This window comes from Gavia stellata, chromosome 2, assembly GCF_030936135.1.
Source record: "Gavia stellata isolate bGavSte3 chromosome 2, bGavSte3.hap2, whole genome shotgun sequence".
NCBI lineage: Eukaryota > Metazoa > Chordata > Aves > Gaviiformes > Gaviidae > Gavia > Gavia stellata.
The window spans coordinates 12133058-12150516 of record NC_082595.1 but is presented as its reverse complement, the minus strand read 5'-3'; the positions used below and the strand labels follow the sequence as shown (position 1 = coordinate 12150516).

The 17459-nt window shown below is 43.9% G+C and overlaps 1 protein-coding gene across 1 annotated transcript in view; it reads right to left on the bottom strand.

Moving 5' to 3' along the window:
- Positions 1–1743: 1743 nt before the first annotated feature.
- The window catches only part of PKDCC (protein kinase domain containing, cytoplasmic), a 37254-nt gene continuing 21538 nt past the window's right edge, over positions 1744–17459 (bottom strand). Inside the window, exons 4-7 of the mRNA XM_059835093.1 lie at positions 16853–16932; positions 16009–16116; positions 5860–6033; positions 1744–2921 (exon numbers count right to left, since the gene is read on the bottom strand). Coding sequence (XP_059691076.1) covers positions 2836–2921; positions 5860–6033; positions 16009–16116; positions 16853–16932 — 448 coding nt within the window. The 3' untranslated portion in view covers positions 1744–2835. The remainder of the gene's footprint in view (positions 2922–5859; positions 6034–16008; positions 16117–16852; positions 16933–17459) is intronic.

The following is a 17459-nucleotide window of genomic DNA, read 5'->3' as shown; positions in this document are numbered from 1 at the left end:
TTGTGCACAGCCAATTGGTTTTTCACTGAGGAAATAAGCTCTCCCTGTTCAGTGTGACATGCACATAAATACGTATACACATACATACACGTGCATGCACGCAGACATCAGTCATTTAAAGCCCTGTGGGTGTCTTCTTTCACATTTCTACCCTGTGGCTTGAGGAAGCCAGGAAATGTAAAAAGCAGTCAAAATGTTAGGGTGAAAAAAATAGATAGAAATGCCTTTTCCACAGAAAACGTGAAGCAGCTCCCAGGCTGACTGGCTCAGATCTGCCAGCTCACTTTGTGCCTTGCTCCCTCCTCCTCCTCCTCCTCCGTGGCTTCTCAGGGGTTTCCATGCCTCAAGCGCCAGGCAGGCACTTCGCTGAATCAGACCCACTGCTACCAAAGACACTTTCTCCCCATAAATGCAGACTTTTGCCAGTGCTTATTATAGCTATTAAATTCATTTATTGCAGTATCATGCCTCCCTTATTAAGATTTTAATCAGCATTTCCATTGGAAAGCCTTACTCTCAAAGAGTTCTCAAACTGCCTGTATAAAGTTGATTACCACTGAAATTCAGAATCCAGCTTCTTGGCTCATGGCTACGTTTCTTTCTTGCTTACTTGACCTCTGTTTGCAAAAGCTGATGTAAATTGGTTTGGCAAGTTTGTTTAATTCCAGGGATAAACAGTTCCTGACTTAAGAGGCATTTTTTTCCAGTGTGCGGAAAGTGATGGAATGAAATTATCCTAAGTTACCTACCTACAACATTAAAGAATTACCCCAGATATCTTTTTTTTTCCTTTTAAATGTTTGTATTTTTTACCTAGGAATGCAACTAAAGAATTTAACCATTCACATTGTTTTTAAACGTTGAGTATTTTTGGAGCAGTGTACAGTGCTTAATGGTAAGGCAATCACAGGAGGTTAAAGACTTTCAAAATACATACCAGCACCTCAGTGCCAACAACCCGTATCACTTCAATGAACTGTGCAGTATGTGTTGGCATGATTTATGTAGCAATTTTAAAAGAATCTGTAGTGTTTGTTTATTACCACAGCATGATTGATGGGTTCCTAAGTGCAGGGTGACACAATCAGCTGAGCTATTACGGCTGGGAGTTTGATAATTTGTGAGTTACAGCCCCTACAGCATGTCATTTCAGTCAATTGCCAGAAGTTGTTAGGGTATCGGTGACCTCAGGGAAACCGCAGTGAGATGAGACCCGCTGCCGACAGTGTCACCATCTCTCCTGCGTACTCACACAGGCTATGAGCACTTCTGCCCTGCTTCCCTGGCTCTCCTGCTCTCCTTCTCAGAGCCTCCTTGGTAAAAGCCCCGTAAGAAAACCCACCATTTAGCCCAATGAGTAATTCCTTCAGGTTCTGCTCTCACTCTCATTCCTTCCAAATGTTAAAAGACTGGTACCAATGTGACTCAAACTACAGGGAAAGAAAGGCTGCTCAAGCCTTGTCTTTTAATGGTCACTTGCTTTGCGACAGGCAACCGCGTAGACAAAGCCACCATGTACTCCCAGAAACACACCCCGCACTGGGAGCCACTGGAACGACCTCAATTCCTTCCTGGAAAAAATATCCTAGGCTTAAGTTTAAATACAATACATTATGTCTAAGTCTTCACTGGATATAGGCATTTATTTGCAACACAAAAAAATCAAGTATGAAAGAGATTGTATTTATCTTTTTATTTTTTTTTTACAAAAATAAACAATTTGAGAAACAAAAGCACATTTTTTTTCCTGACTGTACAAACTACAAAACAGTATGACATTGGTCACTTTAGCATTTACTTCATTGCTTTCACTGAAAGCAAATTCTCTAGACACACCATGCCTGTGAAACGCATTTTATATAGAATTAAGGCTAGCATTCATTTGCCATTATTAAGGTCGTTTACTTCGTTCACTCTAAGAATTAGCAAGCGGTGCCTTAGAAAACCAAGGATTTGATGATAAATATGAGTAACTGCAAGATAGTCATTAAACAAGTACTGTTCCACCAGCTGGATTGCTCTGCCAGTCTGTCAAAGATGTGGCTTCCTGAACAATTCTAACTCGACTCAACAAAAGTCTTAAGCACAGGCTTAATTGTAAGCATATGCTTAGGCCTATCCCTATTCAGCAAAGCACTCGGCACTTGGTAAGTCCCTACCCTTTCAGTGGGACTATTCATATGCTTATGCGATTTGCTAGACCTACAAAACGGCTCTTTTAAATTAAAAATGAAACTTTATGATAACATTGGAAGCAAAAATTAAAATTAGCTACAGTCTCGCAATTCTAAACTTAACCAATTCCCTCCTTTTAACAAATATGCCGGCATTACATATTTGATAGCTTTAACACAAATGCTGATTGTCTTCAGAAACATTTGCTATTCAGCTTACAAACTGATATGCTTCAGTTACTCTGTTGTGATTGTACGTGCCCAAATAAATATCAGCGTGGAGGATACAGACTTCCCATAGAAATGATCAACTTTCATCCCTGCACACACATGTACAGGTCAGAAATATTATGCTAACCTTGGTTAGAAAAGCCAGAGCTGCCAGCTGATTTATAACCAAAATTATACCCTAACAGTGTATCATATCTTGTATTTTGCTTTGTTTTAAAAAAAATATCACATTTTCAAAATGTTGTTTTATTGCACATTCATCCTGGTCATGCAGGTTATTTCTTTAAAGTTTTGTTTAGCACTCTATAGATTAGAATGAGTAATAGTGCAATTATCTCTCCGGCCACAGCCGCCTTATACCTAACAGCTGCCTATATTTATACACAAACAGCTCTTGTCACTCATGCGTCAGACTGAGCCACTTTAGCTGTCAGTCTGTCACCTTCACATACGTTATCTTGTCAGGATCAGGCACGATATGATTTGAGGCCATCTTGAAGAAGACAAGCTGCCGACCTGCACCAAATAGGAAAAGGCAGGGGTAGGAAAAAAAATTTATTAGAAGTGATGAGCAAAAGGTTGCAAACTTTAAAATACTGACTTTTCATATTCTTCTTCAACCTATGCGTTCTTCTGGCAACCCAAGACTGAAGTCTTTCTTAACTTCACCTGGTATAAAACTGAAATGCTTTCGTTTAAAATGACACTGAATCTCCCCTGCTTTCCGTATGTTTACTCTTATCTAATTATGGTCCAGCTACGGCTGCGCACAGCTAGCACAGTAAATGAAGGAAGGGTCTGAAGATTTTAATACAAATTTCACATGACCTTTAAAAAAACCTATTTAAAGACTCTCCCGCTGATAAAAACGGGCTTGCGTTCAGGGCATTCATTTGATTGTACAGGAGCAGAATTGTCTTTGCATGCTTGAATCTTTGCAAAACTGATCAGTGCGATGTGTGTTAAACACCACTTTTGCTGAAATAGCTCTTGCTGATCACTTCATAGCTCTGGGTTTTAAGCAAGCTGGAACAAGGTTTCTACTCCTTGTACAAAAAGCACCAGCAAGTACTAACAGCCTGGGCAGCGTAAGGCACCTGCCAGGTAGACATCCGAGGCCAGCGGGCACTGAATTTGGTGAGGTTTCACTCAGCGGTATTCGTGGGAGCCGCAGCACAGTTCTTGTCTCTCCCCGTGCTTACTGCTCTGGCATCTCATTCACATCCCTGCCTCTCGATGAGTACCTGCCGCCCCACAGATGCACACTGTCATTGCCTTTCCTTGGAGCAGAGGCCACAGAGAGATTTTCCACAGCTATTCAACCTCTGCCTTCCCTCTCTCTGAACTTCAGAAAATCAAATGCTATTTACTCCCAGCCTGCCTCTCTAGGGAGCTCCCATAACACTATTTTCTTAAAAAGTATCACACAGCAAATGGGATGCCTCAGCTACTGAGCAAACTTCCATGCCGCAGATTTCAGGGACTCGAGTGCTTACGCATCAGGAGCGACAAGGTAAAGGCAATGATAAATAAGACTAGAAATACTGCTAATATGTTTCACTTGCTTTTAACATAATCTGAGACAGGAGCTGCTCTAAACTTCCTATGAAGTTCCCTGTGCCATAATAATTACTGTTTTACTACATTAATTAAATTCAATAGTCTGACTATAAATAGTCTGACATGGTGACCTAGTAGTCACCAGTTAGCCACAGGCAAGCTTAATATAAATTAGTTTTTTCTAGGCTCCGTGGAAGTCCCCGTTCAAACCTCTCAAAAGCGCAAGAAATGCAGAAAGCCGTAGCAGTACACTGCCTAAAACACTCTGAAACGTATGAACTGTCTAAGGCTTCTACCAGCTTGTGATGCTTTCGGAGCTGGGGACCTGCTAGGCATGTATATAAGCCTGGCTTTGGTGTGTATTTATGTTGCTCAGCGAAGCACAGCTAAAGCAGCCAACTGCACACAGGGTAAATTTTGACTTTAAGGTTAAGACATGTTGTGATCGCAGATGTACAAACAGAAAGTTGAGCCTCAGAGCCTAAATAACTTGTCACATTAAAGACTGTGGTAGACCAATGACTTCAATCAGTTTTCCCAAGGTGTGGCTAGCATCAGCAACCCTTCCTCTCAAAGACAGGAGCAGGGGAGCCGACCTGGCCCGAGCAGAAAATGGCAATCACAGACAGGGAAACAGCCCTGTATGTGTGGAGACAACACACAGAAGAAAAACTCACCCCGACTTTGGGGCAGGGGGGGTGTTTATCTCGACGGAAGATTACAAAAGAACACGGATTTGATCGATTGGAGACATTCAAAACTCGCCTGGACGCATTCCTGTGCAATCTGCTCTAGGTGAACCTGCTCTGGCGGGGCGGTTGGAGTAGATGATCTCTATAGGTCCCTTCCAAGCCCTGTCATTCTGTGATTGCACTTTATAGACACAAACATGCCTTTTTTCTTTACCCTTCAAGGGGTGCACCTTGCCCAGGGGAACACGGCACGGCCCAGGGGCCAGCCGCGGGGGCACACAGCTCTCCTGGGCACCCAGGGAAGGGGCGCAGGGTTGGGAGCTGGCTGTGGCATTCTGCTTTTTGAAACCCTCAGCCACTCGGGAGCTGCAGCTACTGGAGATTTTTAGCAGAGACTCATAACATTTTTTTTCTCAGATTGCTCTGGAGTTGCCTGAAATAGGCACAAGCCTGGTGCAGAAGCAGTGAGCCAGGGCCAGTTCTCCACTTGATGTCAATCGGCACCGACTGCCTGCCTTCAGGGGAACCACATGGGGACTGCCAGACCCACAGACCTTTTGGAAAATGTATTTCTCTTTTCAACGATTGTATTCTGTTAGACAAGAAAATGAGTTGTGGTAGCAAATGGGATTTTCCCCTGGAAGTCCTACTTCTACCTGCTTTTAAACCCTCCCTCCTCACTGTCCTTTAGCCAAAGCCCTACTGCTAGAAGCACAGTGTTCCCACCAGCGGCAGGGCATCTCTGACACCAGCCGGGAAGACCCAGCTAGATGCACGGGAGAACCTGTTTGGTTTTGTGTCAAACCACAACAACCATATGGATTGGAAAGATTTATTTCAATCCAGATGTTGGACCACGTCCTGCACATTTAACTGTGGAAACAGGTCACAGGCTTTTGTTGTTGTTTCTGTGTTTTAAAATAAAATTTCAGACCCCACTGTTTGGAGACCTGCGGTCCATGTGCTGCAGCCCTTTGGTGCCAGCTCCTTTGAGCCCACCCGCCGGTTCCTGCTCCCCCGAGAGCAAGCAAAGAGAAGCCCCACCAACAATCAAACCACATCAGCTGGAGCTTCAGAAACCTCTAGCTGCTGCTGGTGGCTCCCACAGCCCGGCGCAGCATGCTCCCCAAACTGTATTAAAACATTTAAAGCAGCATATGTGACTCGGATGCTGTTTCTGCTCAGCAGCATCTGCCACCTACCTGTCCAAGTCGTCTGGTTAGTTAAGACAAAAGCTTTGCACTGGGAGTAGCTGTCACAGATCTCAATGGCTTCGTTGATGTCAAACACGGAGAGGAGGCAGCCCTTATGATGGTAAGATGGCCAGCATCTGTAGTTCTCATCAGGGATAAAAGCTTCAGGCACCCGTCTGTACTCTGCAAATAACCACCGCAAAGCAATCGTTTTAAAAGCTCTAGCAAACTGCTTGTTTTTAACAGGCGAGGTTTATTATAACAGCTTAGGACTGGGATATATGACGGAAAAGGTGACGGGCCAGACTGTACCAGCCCCGGTTTACTCCCAAACGTGTTTATAGCTCTGCACCTTACTTTCCTTTTCCTTTCCTCCTTTCTTCTTCTCACCTTTTTTTCCAGAAAGCGTCTGTAAATAAACAGTCTGGGCACAAAACCCTTTCCCCTTCCCCACTGCGTAGGCGAGGCTTTGGTTTTATTAGGAGTTTTACAGGAAGAATGTCCCATTGAATAAACAGCATCCACTTGAATGAACTGACTCACTGTCCTACTTCTTAACAGTGAGCAGGATTGTCGGGGTGAGACCCGACCAGGCGTTCCCAGCCCTCCCTCTCCCTCAGAAGAGCATGCTATTTTCCCCCAGCCCCTTTAGAGAAGGAAGAAAAGACAGGCTTTTAATTAAGCAAACTTTTTTTTGCTTGCTCAGATTAGCACAAAAGGGGAGTCGCTTGGTGGGCCTCCGAAGAGAAGGGGAAAAAAAAAAGCAGAGGGAGAACGTCAGCGTGGTCCTCGCCCAGCGCCTCCGCGCTGCCCTGCCGATTACTCCTCTCCCTTGGCTGCCGTTCAGTCTCACTTGCCTTTATGAGCTGCCTCTTGTTCTCTGTTCACAGCGCCTCTCACTTTCCCAGCCGCTGACGGGGGTTTCTCTAATGAATGCATCAGCAAATTCAACTAATCATTTATAAACATTTCTATTTAGTGTCCAGACGCACAAATTGACGGTTCCCCCCATCTCTCCCCCCCACATGCTATTCAAAAAAATAAATAACATTCTGTATTTCTTCTAATTGTATCTATTATGGAAACCAGAGCTGCCGGCCCTGACTCACAGCCTATTCTTAAGTCACTTTGGTTCAAGCATTTTCTGACTGACATTGCAGATTCAGCCTGCTAATATTTCGGGTAGCACATTGTACGAACACTACCGAGTCAGAGGCGAGTGCGTCTACTACTCTAAACTGCCAGTATTTCAACAGGGAAAAGAAGTAGACATCCAGAAGTGCTCATTCACACCACGCAGTCTGAAATAGTGGGAAACAAATGCAGTAAATGCGGATTTTTTTTAAGGCTAGCTCATTAAAAGCATCATAAGAAACATTCACAAACAAGAAGCAAAATCAGAGCTGATCCTGTCCTGCTTAAATCAAAAGAAAAGAAGTTTTCATTCATTCAGAAAATGCAGACTCACACAGACGAAGAAAAAAAAACAGAATACAAATGCAGTTTTACATTACAAATGGTCGTGCCTCCCTCAAAAATGCATATGTAGTTCTTCTGAAGAAAAGTCAGAGCAGAAATCAAACTGCTACTGGCTGGATAGGTAAAGTCCCTTTTTTTTAATTTCTGTATCAACTGTACAGTGTAACAATAATTGAATGTAACTGAATAATATTCTCTTATCTCTGTATGGTAACTGCTGAGTATCGATTTGTGCCTCACAGCCAAGGTCAGTAAAATGATATGTGCAAATAAAATGCAAAAAAATCAATTCACCATTGTCAGCACCATATACAACTGTCTGTATCAGTTTGCGTGCCATGTTGACTGGATGTAAAATGTGACTATTCACAACTTTTCCTTGCATGGCTACAGAAGTGCCACCTAACACTGCACTGTGCCAAAGCCACGCCACAGAGGACGTTCACAGAATGATGGCACTTGCTGCAGCAGCAGAAGATGCAGCATCTGCCCAATTCTCCCCATCAGCAGAGAGCGTGCCCCGTCCTTCCCTCGGCACGCCCTCAGGGCACTAAGCAGCGCAGCCCCCCATCACGTCATGTATTTTTCTCCATGCAAGGCAGGAGCCCGTCTGGAAGACCCTTATTTTGAATTATCGTTCAATTTTTAAACTCCTCTGCGCACAGACATGCCTCTTAATACGCCTCTAGCACTTTCTTCTCAACACTGCTCCTGGTACAGCTGTCAGGGGTTAGGCTCTCGGCTGATATAAAGAGATTTCAAAAGAGCAGCAGTGATTTACGTGACCTGAGGCTCTGTCAGAGGTAGGAGACAAAGTTCTCCCTGTCCACTGACTTTTTCAAGGTGACCGAGCCTGGTAAATCATTTGGGCAGCTTGGACACATTAATCGACAGAGTTGGGCCAGCAGTAACTGCGATGGTGATGGCGAGGTCCTGGCTTGCGGGTGCAGGAGAGGACGGAAACCTCCACGACAGTACTTAGGGTGGTCTCACCATGCAGCAGAGCCCTGTGGCTGTCCCTACTCTCCTTGGCACTCCCCACCAGTTCCTACATGAGGGAAGCCACCACCATCTGCAACGACTCATAGGAACAGGGTAGTGTAACAGGTACACAGCAGCGCAACCCACACACAAAGAGGATTCTCCTTGGCTGGGAGATCATCAAGCGCCAGAGAGGTGAAAATACAGCCACTGGAGTCTAAGTGAAAGCACAGAGTCACACGGGCTCCAAAAAGGCAAGTCTGGCAGCTCCCCCGAAATGGCACAGACCGCTGAATGCCTGCAGTTTGGGGACCTGAGCCTCCTGCCCACGCTGCCTGCAGGGAGGGGAGTGGGATGCAGCGAGGGGGAAAGGCAGGAAGGCAGCCCCTCTCCCCGCCTGCATGGCAGGCAGCATTCTGATGGGAAGGCGGCCATAAGGAGCAGAGAGTGGGACATGGGATGGCCCCGCACCCTGGCTACACTCCCAAACCAGCCAGGCGCTCCTGCCGCCCCAGGATCTCCTCTTAAACTATTACAGTCAGAACCGATCAGAAACTCATTGCAACAGCAACAAAGCGCTCGTCTGAGGAAACCACGTTTCACTCCAAAACTCACTTTATCTTGAGCAGAGCAAGGTAGCTGCCTTCCCCGTTTACATGGCGATGGCAAATATCCCTGGAATCTCTTGTTTACACAGCGACAAATTAGGGAGCTGACCCCTTAGCCCTTATTTGTAGGAGTTGCGAAGAAATGCACTCCTCTCACAAGAACTAGGAGGAGTCGGAAGAAGGGTGCTCCTGAAGGATGCCCCTCCGCTGTGATGTGCCCCGGCAATGCCAGGCGCCTCCTGCTCCTCCTTGCACTCCATTAGCCCCAGCCAGCAGGAGAGCTGGGCTTCCCCTACACCTTTAAATTATCGTCTTGGTCACTACAGTGCAGTTACTTGCTCAAATAAGCAATACTCCACTCGTTTAAAGACAGCTCCAGCTCAGGTTTTTGTCCTGCCGAGACCTGAAACTTGCTTAAATGGAGTCCGTGGAATTTGAAGGCTCACGGCAGTAAATCACATCATAAAAAGGTCAAAGTTCTGGTCGATTTCCAGACTAATGGTGTTTAAAACCAATAAATACTTGCCTAATACTATAAATACAGCCATAAATTTACACTTTTGCGTACATACACGTAGCTTGACACAGAGTATATGAAGTCTATCAAGGTAATGGCAAGGAATAGATCAGAGACGTGCAAGATGCTCCTGCTGGTATCACAACGGAAGAAGAATCCTTTTCTCCATCTACTGATTTTGTGAGGATTAAAGCAAATAAACGTAATGCAGTAAGCCTGATCTTGATGTCACTTATGACAGATTAACTCCAGCTTAACATATGGGAGCTGATTTGCTGCTCACAGTTATACAAATAAATCCCACTAGGAAATGTCTTTCCTGCCCCGTAAACATTTTGAAACTTCAAAATATCTTGCTATGCTGAATCTGGGCAATCCTCAAAAGTTTTGGTTTGCGACATTTTTAATAGTTTTAAAATATTTTTAAAAATTTGCTCTGGTCAATCGAAATTTGCTGTTTCAATCAGGCCAAAATCTTCTTAGAAGTTTCTTACAGTGCTAGCCAGCCTCCCCAGCAGCCACAGCTGTTTTCCAAACAAGCATCTTCTCGGGACAGGTAACAGAGGCATCTTTAAAAACAACCTGCAGCATCACTGACCAGGGCAAGAGCTACAAAAGAAAGTCAATGATTTAAAATCTTGTTCTATATTTTTTCCCTCAAAAATCACCTGCGTTGTCCCAAAGCCGACTACAATCTATAAACATACTCATTTTCACTGTACTAGACTGAATCATATAAATAACTCCACAAGTATATAATAAACTATGTGAAACCGCCTGTGGTTTCCCCCTTTTAGCTTGTTTGAATCACCCTAAATCTGACTTTAATCAGTCCTAATGACCGTTTATTTCAGCCACAGCAGCCAGATTGCATTTTTACTACCAACTATGCTACTCATTGGAAATTTGCCCAGTTCTCTTTTCTAGTTATCACCTGCCAATACACCATGGGTCAATGACACAGATGCAGTAATGTTCATCCTTGAGAGAGAAATCATGTTGCTCCTTTTCCTCCCTCCCCTTTTCCTCCACTCTCAAGAGGAACACTGGCAGTTGACTCCGGGTTGGCTTTTAATTGCTTTGCTTACAAGTAAGCAGAGAGAGCCTGATCTTGCCAATCTCAGCAAAAAGTGGTATTGAGCAGTGTTTTGCTCTACAAACAGTCCCCACTGCTTCTCAGGGAGCTTATGCAGAACAGAATCGAATCCTAAATAGACAATAATACACTTATGTTTTTAGTACGCTTCATTTTATGCTGAAATTTTCCTCATGCTTCAATACCTCACATTTAAACACGCTTCTGACAACGAGCCTCGCAAAGCCGTATGGTGCAGTTGTGCGACGGAAAGCTATTTTTTGGTATGTCTGAGAAAATGACATGCTAGGCATATCCCGCGTGTCTCTGCTTTCAATCATTTCTGACGAATCCCAACTGTTTGGAAAGACAGACAGGCCTGGCAGGACACGGGTTTGCCGTCAGACCGGGAGATAGCCTGGCTTCTCTGGTGAGTATTTCCATCCTTTGGCTGTTTCCCGTGTGCAGGCTGGAAGCGAAGTAAGGCTTGCCGCTTTTTATATGCTTCTATTGTGCTTACAGTAGAGCCATATTTAAATTGGTATGCAGGCTGCCACTGAAACGCAAATAAATAAGGAGAGGAACAACATGTTCCCTTAATTTTATTCCTGTTAACGTGACACAGCTGGGGTGTTTTTCCTGCCTCGTGCCCCACGTCCCCGGGCGGCTCACCGGGCTGCGGAGCTGCTCTGCACGCAGGGCCACCTCTGCGGTGCGCACTGATTTACTGAAGGCAACTAGCCCAACCCAGTGCCACAGATGCTTGTAAGCTGCATCTGGCCCACTCACTCATAAAAACAATGATGCTGATGATGGACGAGCCAAAAGGCATACAGGGTCCCATGTGTGGGGTATTTCAGCTTAAAGACAGGTGCCTACAGGACTTGTAAAAGACACTCAGTGACTTCTTTAGTGTTCTTCAAAGGAGCTGAGGACCTAAACCATCAGCAGAAAGCATTTTGCTGTACGATGCCAAGTTGGACCCAGAGAAGTTTAGTGACAGCGGAACACGCTGCATAGTGAATGGGGCATAATGGTTTGCGCGACGGTGGAGATACGTGTGAGCAACAACCAACCGGTCACTGTACAGCTCAGTAGCGGGGAGCACACACATGCTGCCCCACCGTATTTCCAGCACCGTGTGAGTGCAAAGCAACCTGCTCCTGTATTCCTCTGCACGCTGGGATTGCCAGGCTGCTGATGCGAGAGCCCTCTGTGCAAGGCAGGGCGTAGAGGGAGCCCTTCTGCCCGTGCCTGCAGCCCCACGTACCCTCCGCTGGCCGCAAAGCAGCCTCAGTGTCCCTGGGAAAGAAACACCAAACGCACAAGTGCCAGATAAAGCAGGAATCTGGGCTGCAGTATGTTCCCGGCCGAGCCTTCAAGCACCTTCAGCAGAGTACTTTTAGCCTTCGCGTTGTGGCCTGCCGTAGGATACACAAACTGCCTCAAACAATATTCCAGCAACCTTGCAAAATTTGTCTCGCACGTACACATGTGCACAAACACACACACAGAGACACACACACGTATACACACCCCCCCCCCACTTGATTTCAATAATTCTTGGGCGGATTTACCATGTCCTAAGCAGGTTGCTATAGTGACCCTGCAGAATATTTTTTCAAAACACTGTTGTAGTGTAAATGTTTACATACAGCATAATCCTGCCAAATTGTCTTAAGACAAAGGAAAACACTTTTGCTTTATGTCCAGCCTTCCAGCCTTTTTAGCGTTGAGAATGTACTTTCAACTAACAGCAGCTAATTACGCCTTTCTGTGGGTTTGCACACCCTCAGGCCTAATAATGGGTCATCTATTAGCTTTAATGAATAACAAAGCTATTGGATTTACTAGTCTTAGCTGATTTCACGCATTTCTGAGTAAATTCTGAGGTAACTGAAGGGCTGGGGCTTAGCTCAAGGGCCAGACACCCAGTTGGTACAAATCAATGTCACTTGATTGAAGTAATAAAAATGTTGATACTGGGGCAGGACTTTACTGACGAACATCAGTAGATTTTTTTATAGTCTTCTTAATCTGGATAATTAATGGAACAATTTAATCATTTTTAGATAACGTATGTCAGAAGAAATACATGGTTCCTGTTTTAATACACATTCTTCTGGATTCCAGCAAGAGACCAACAGTCAATGGAATATAAAAGTATTTGTTCATTGTGTTGTTTTAAACACTGTACTGTTCCTATATCAACATTAACACTAGTATGATTTATGATTACAGAACGCATACATAGCTATCAAATGTCTCCCGCGCCACTACTCGGTTTCTAAGACACTAAAGCATAGTCCAGACCATAATATAATTTACAGCACTATAAAATCTTTTACAACTGAAGCACAGTGAAAGCTTAATATCCAAGACCTTCTGTAATATGACTGTGTCATCTTGTTAAACTTTATTTATGGGAACACTAGGGTTGACAAGAACTTTCTTCATGTCACTTCCCTACTGATTATCACTATCACCTTTCTCACTTCATGGTGTTCATAGGAGGAGGTCTTCCTTTCAAAAACATAGGTTCAGATAGATAACAGACTGTTTCCTCAAAGTTTATGTTTTAGTTGCGGCCTTAGATCACTTGCCCCAACATCATGATCTCCTCCTTCCTAGTATGAATTTACAGTGCTCTATACAAGACAATGGGTAATTCAAAGCATTTAGACCTAAGCCAAATCCTGAAGCACCATTACCTGAACCTTGTGTCGTTTCTTTTCCCAAAAAAACGAATCCAAAACAAAATCTTACGATTCCTGGATCTGAATTCTCCTCCAGTTCTGCTTTTAGGATTTCAAAATAGATCATACACCAGAAAGGCCTTATTTTGTCACAACCCTTTAGATGCCAGAGGAGACTGGCATTGTTAATTCTTGTCATTTCTACTGCTTGAGGGAGCGAAAATCTGGGGAGCCAGTCACCTTGTGGGACTTCCATCATCTGGAGCAAAATCAATGCGAACTTGTGCCTTCCTGACCTTGGCACACTGGCGTAGGAATGCAAAGCTCTGATTAACTCCAACCTGGCCTGAGAACCAAACCATCATCTCTAGTTTTATCTTAACCTAGCACTGGGTTGGAAAACACTCTCCTTGAACTTTCATCATGCTGTAGAGCAAGGCAGAAAAGGTTTAAAAAAATCCCACAGTCTTAAAACCACTTTTTCTTTGCTTTCAGAGAGTAACACAGTGTCCTCCTAGTTCTCAAACAGTGCCAAAGCAGGACCTCAGCTGACAGCTTGGGAAAGTATCGCGGTTGTCCCTTTTCACACCCATCTCTCCCTTCACCACCCACCAGGAGTTACACGAATTATTCGATCTGCTCAGCATTTCAGCCCTGGTTTCGCCGGGCAGGACGCCAGCTCAGTTGGGCACATCCTGCCAGTGGAAGAGGTTGATCACTTCGACACCAGTCCTCTCCAGCACCACTGTCACCCTCTCCCGCAAGTCCACCATACCGCAGGAGAGTTTCTCATTCCATAGTCCCTGGACAACTTCTAATTAATGGTTTCTAATTCCGTAATCTCTGGACCGAGAATATTAAAAGTTAATTGTAGCCTGGTATTACCAATCAAATACTGGTTGAGAAAGGAATGTGTTCAGAACAAAAGTGATATGAATGAGCAGGTAGGCCTATTTTCACCCTCACCATACAACTTCTTCATACTTTTCTGGCAAGGAAAGGGAGCCTTAAAATAGCAATAAATTACAACCCCTTTTCTGTTTGGTTAAAGTAGCCTTAGAACAAACAAGAAACAGGCCTGCACGTCTTAAAGGCATGGCAGCTAAGTCTGAAAACACATCTCATCTAAGCGTAATTTCCACTAAGATACCTGATTCCTCAGGCTTGCCATTGGTTGAGAACATTTTCCTATCAAGGAATTCAATATTACACTCACAGTCTTTAATGTAGACTGGCCAAGTATGTTACACAAAGCATCGACGGATTTTCAATATCTTTGCTCGCGCTGTGGAGTGCCTACGTCCACAAGCAGTGTCCTACAAATAAAAAGGGCTCCTTGCACACAAGGGCGTTACTAACCATGAACAGGGGTAGCAGATTCTGCGTTATATTATCCAGGACTCTACAGAATTAAACTAACACAAAAATGTGTAACTATTACAGTAGCCAAATATACACGGAGCTCTGCTGCGTATTAGTAGAAACCTGCACTGTTACATTTACCACCGCTGTCCTTAAGCTTCTCTCCCTGAGATTCTTTATAAACGTGACAGCCCTCTAAAACTCAAAACTTCATCTTGTCCTGATACGGCAGTTAAATCTGGAATCAACCAGCATCACAGAAAAACTTCAGCCGTCCTGGCACTTCTTCAACAAAGGACGTGTTTGTACTATTGATTGTACTGCTGAAAATAATTTTGCTGTGTTGACAGGCATCACTCAGCACAGATTGTGATGAAAAGCTGAAAATTAGAAAGTTAAATGAACACCTGCAACAATTTTCCTGCCAATTTTACAACAAAATAAATATTGAATTATTCTGATAAGTGGGTCAAATTCATCCCTGGTGTCATGGCCCTTTGAGGTTAACAGTGCTACGACAGGAATGCATTTGGCTCCTGTGTCTCTTTCACAGAGCAAATGCTTCACTGAACTTTTCAAACTCCCTGTGCCAACATTCATCTTCATTTAGAACCCATCTTTCCCTCTTTACTGAGCTTTTGCAGCAATGCCATAATTTTCCTATCAACTCACAGGCAATTATGTTGACAATTTGACATGAATATTGTACGTACACAAAAATAATTTGCAAAACAGCTTTTTCAATTGTTAGACTTAACAGTCATTTCCATCGTACATAATCTTCTTTGACATGTATAATTCCGCAAGCTATCCTTCCGGGAAGAATATGCATCCCTCTGTATCATAGCTGCTCGAACAGCATTTTACATACCTGTGGTGCTGCAGAGATTTTATGAAAAAGATACTATCATGCAGCTTCATTTTCATCCTATCCTTTTTTTTTTTTCCTTTTTCATTCTACTGCTAGCAGACAGCTGTGGGACACATTATTTTTCTCTTGCAAACCATGCAAAAATTTTATTCTTCCAACCTACGAGTGCTTAGGTAACAAGAAATTCCTGTAAGTCACAGGAAATCCACAGAGGGTTATGGCATCTTGATTAGATTCCCCCCAGCTGATGTTTGGGGAGGCTCTGATACTCCAACAGCAGAGAAGTGTGTGGAAGTGACGAAAAACATTTTCCACAGATCTGCTAAGGAGAGCAATGCTCCGCTGGATTTCCTTAACCCTATTACAGCCTGCTCACACCTATGGATGTGCAGCTACCTCATTTAGTGAGAAGGGCTTCAGAAGGCACCCAGTAAGCAAAAAGCAGACAACAGACTACCATGTGCATGATTTCAAGGGCGAGTGAGCCCCGTTTTCTGCACATTTGCCCTTTCAAACCTCAAAATAAAGACAAAGTTTCTGATTTCAAGTTTCGAGAAAGACCTCTTTACCAGCTTTCGGCATCCGGGTCGTGTTCTGTAGGTACTCTCCACTCTTATACAGATTCAAAACTCTCTCTAGCTGAGCAGCCGTCTCATCTATTCCCCAGTGAAGCTCTCCTTTAAAAGCACAGAAAAAGAACAAGTTAGATGAGAAGCAACCTGGACAGGACGAAGGCAAGGTTGCATCTGAATAAAGCCCTAAGCATCAGAGCCCAGCGGTGCCCTGCTCCACAACGGTGTTGTGATGCGGACATGAAGTCCATGAGTTACTATAAATTGGGTTTTGTACCTGACATGAGCCAGGCATGTCAAAGGCTGGCTTGTCCAGCTGGGAACCTCCAGCCTGCGGGCAGAAAACACGGCGGTGAGCTCCCCACGAGGGATGAACTTTAGCCAATATAGGGAGCTCCAAAGGCTTCGCTGCTTAATTAGCTATAGCCCAGCATCATTAAAGTCCCCACTGAATACACACAGGACAAGGCATAAACCCCCTAGAACAATACACCAAAACCCCTTAAATCAGAGGGGAAATCAGCTGGGGCAACTACTCTTGTCCCAAAGGCACCACCTCGGTAATTAGTAAAGATTTATGGTAATGTCACTTGCCTCTGGCTTCTGAGGTCTAAAACCACCACTGCTACCACTGGCAATGGGGAAGTATCCTGTTTTTATCATTAAAATTCCCCTTGCCAGAGACAGAGGTTCCTCCACATCCTGCAAGGAATTGCATTCTGATGCAGTTCACCCCAGTGAACTATTGCAGTGAACATAAAAGCAGCATCCCCCACATCCCAAATGTGATAGTCACACTAAAAAAGGAAATACGTGGCATTACCATGTTTATTGCGATTACCTGTTGCATTGACTATCTTATCCAGCAATGGTCTCAGTGAGGATGGAGCACTGTGTGGAAGAAGATACGTAAAAAAAAACCTGCAATGGAAAAGTAACCCACATTGAAAAACTTTTAAAAAGAGTTGACAAATGTCTGGTAACTACTGAACAACATAAGGAAAAAAATTCCTATTGCTTATAAGCCACTGACCTATTCAGGAAATATAATCATATTCTATAGTCAAATAAATATAAAGCTGAGACTATTCACGCAGCTGTCTGGCATACCTAGACCATGCTGTTATATACAAGGCTGCCTTGTAACTACCTGTAAATGTTCCATTAATACAGAAATTTGCAATGAAGCCCCGTGGATTGTGACTATTTGCAAAGCTGTCTGTACTTTAACAAACTAAAAGGATGCCATCAACCCAGATGTCTTGGGTTTTTTTTCAAACCTTGAAAGTGCACAAATCAAATTTCTGCTCATTTCAAATAACTATTATTTTATTTTCTACAGTTTTCTTCGACTTTCAAATGAATTGCCAGCAGAAAGCCTTCTTCTATTGTTTTAATGCCACCGCAATTCAGAATGTCTTCTCTGTTCTCATAATTTATCTAAATTC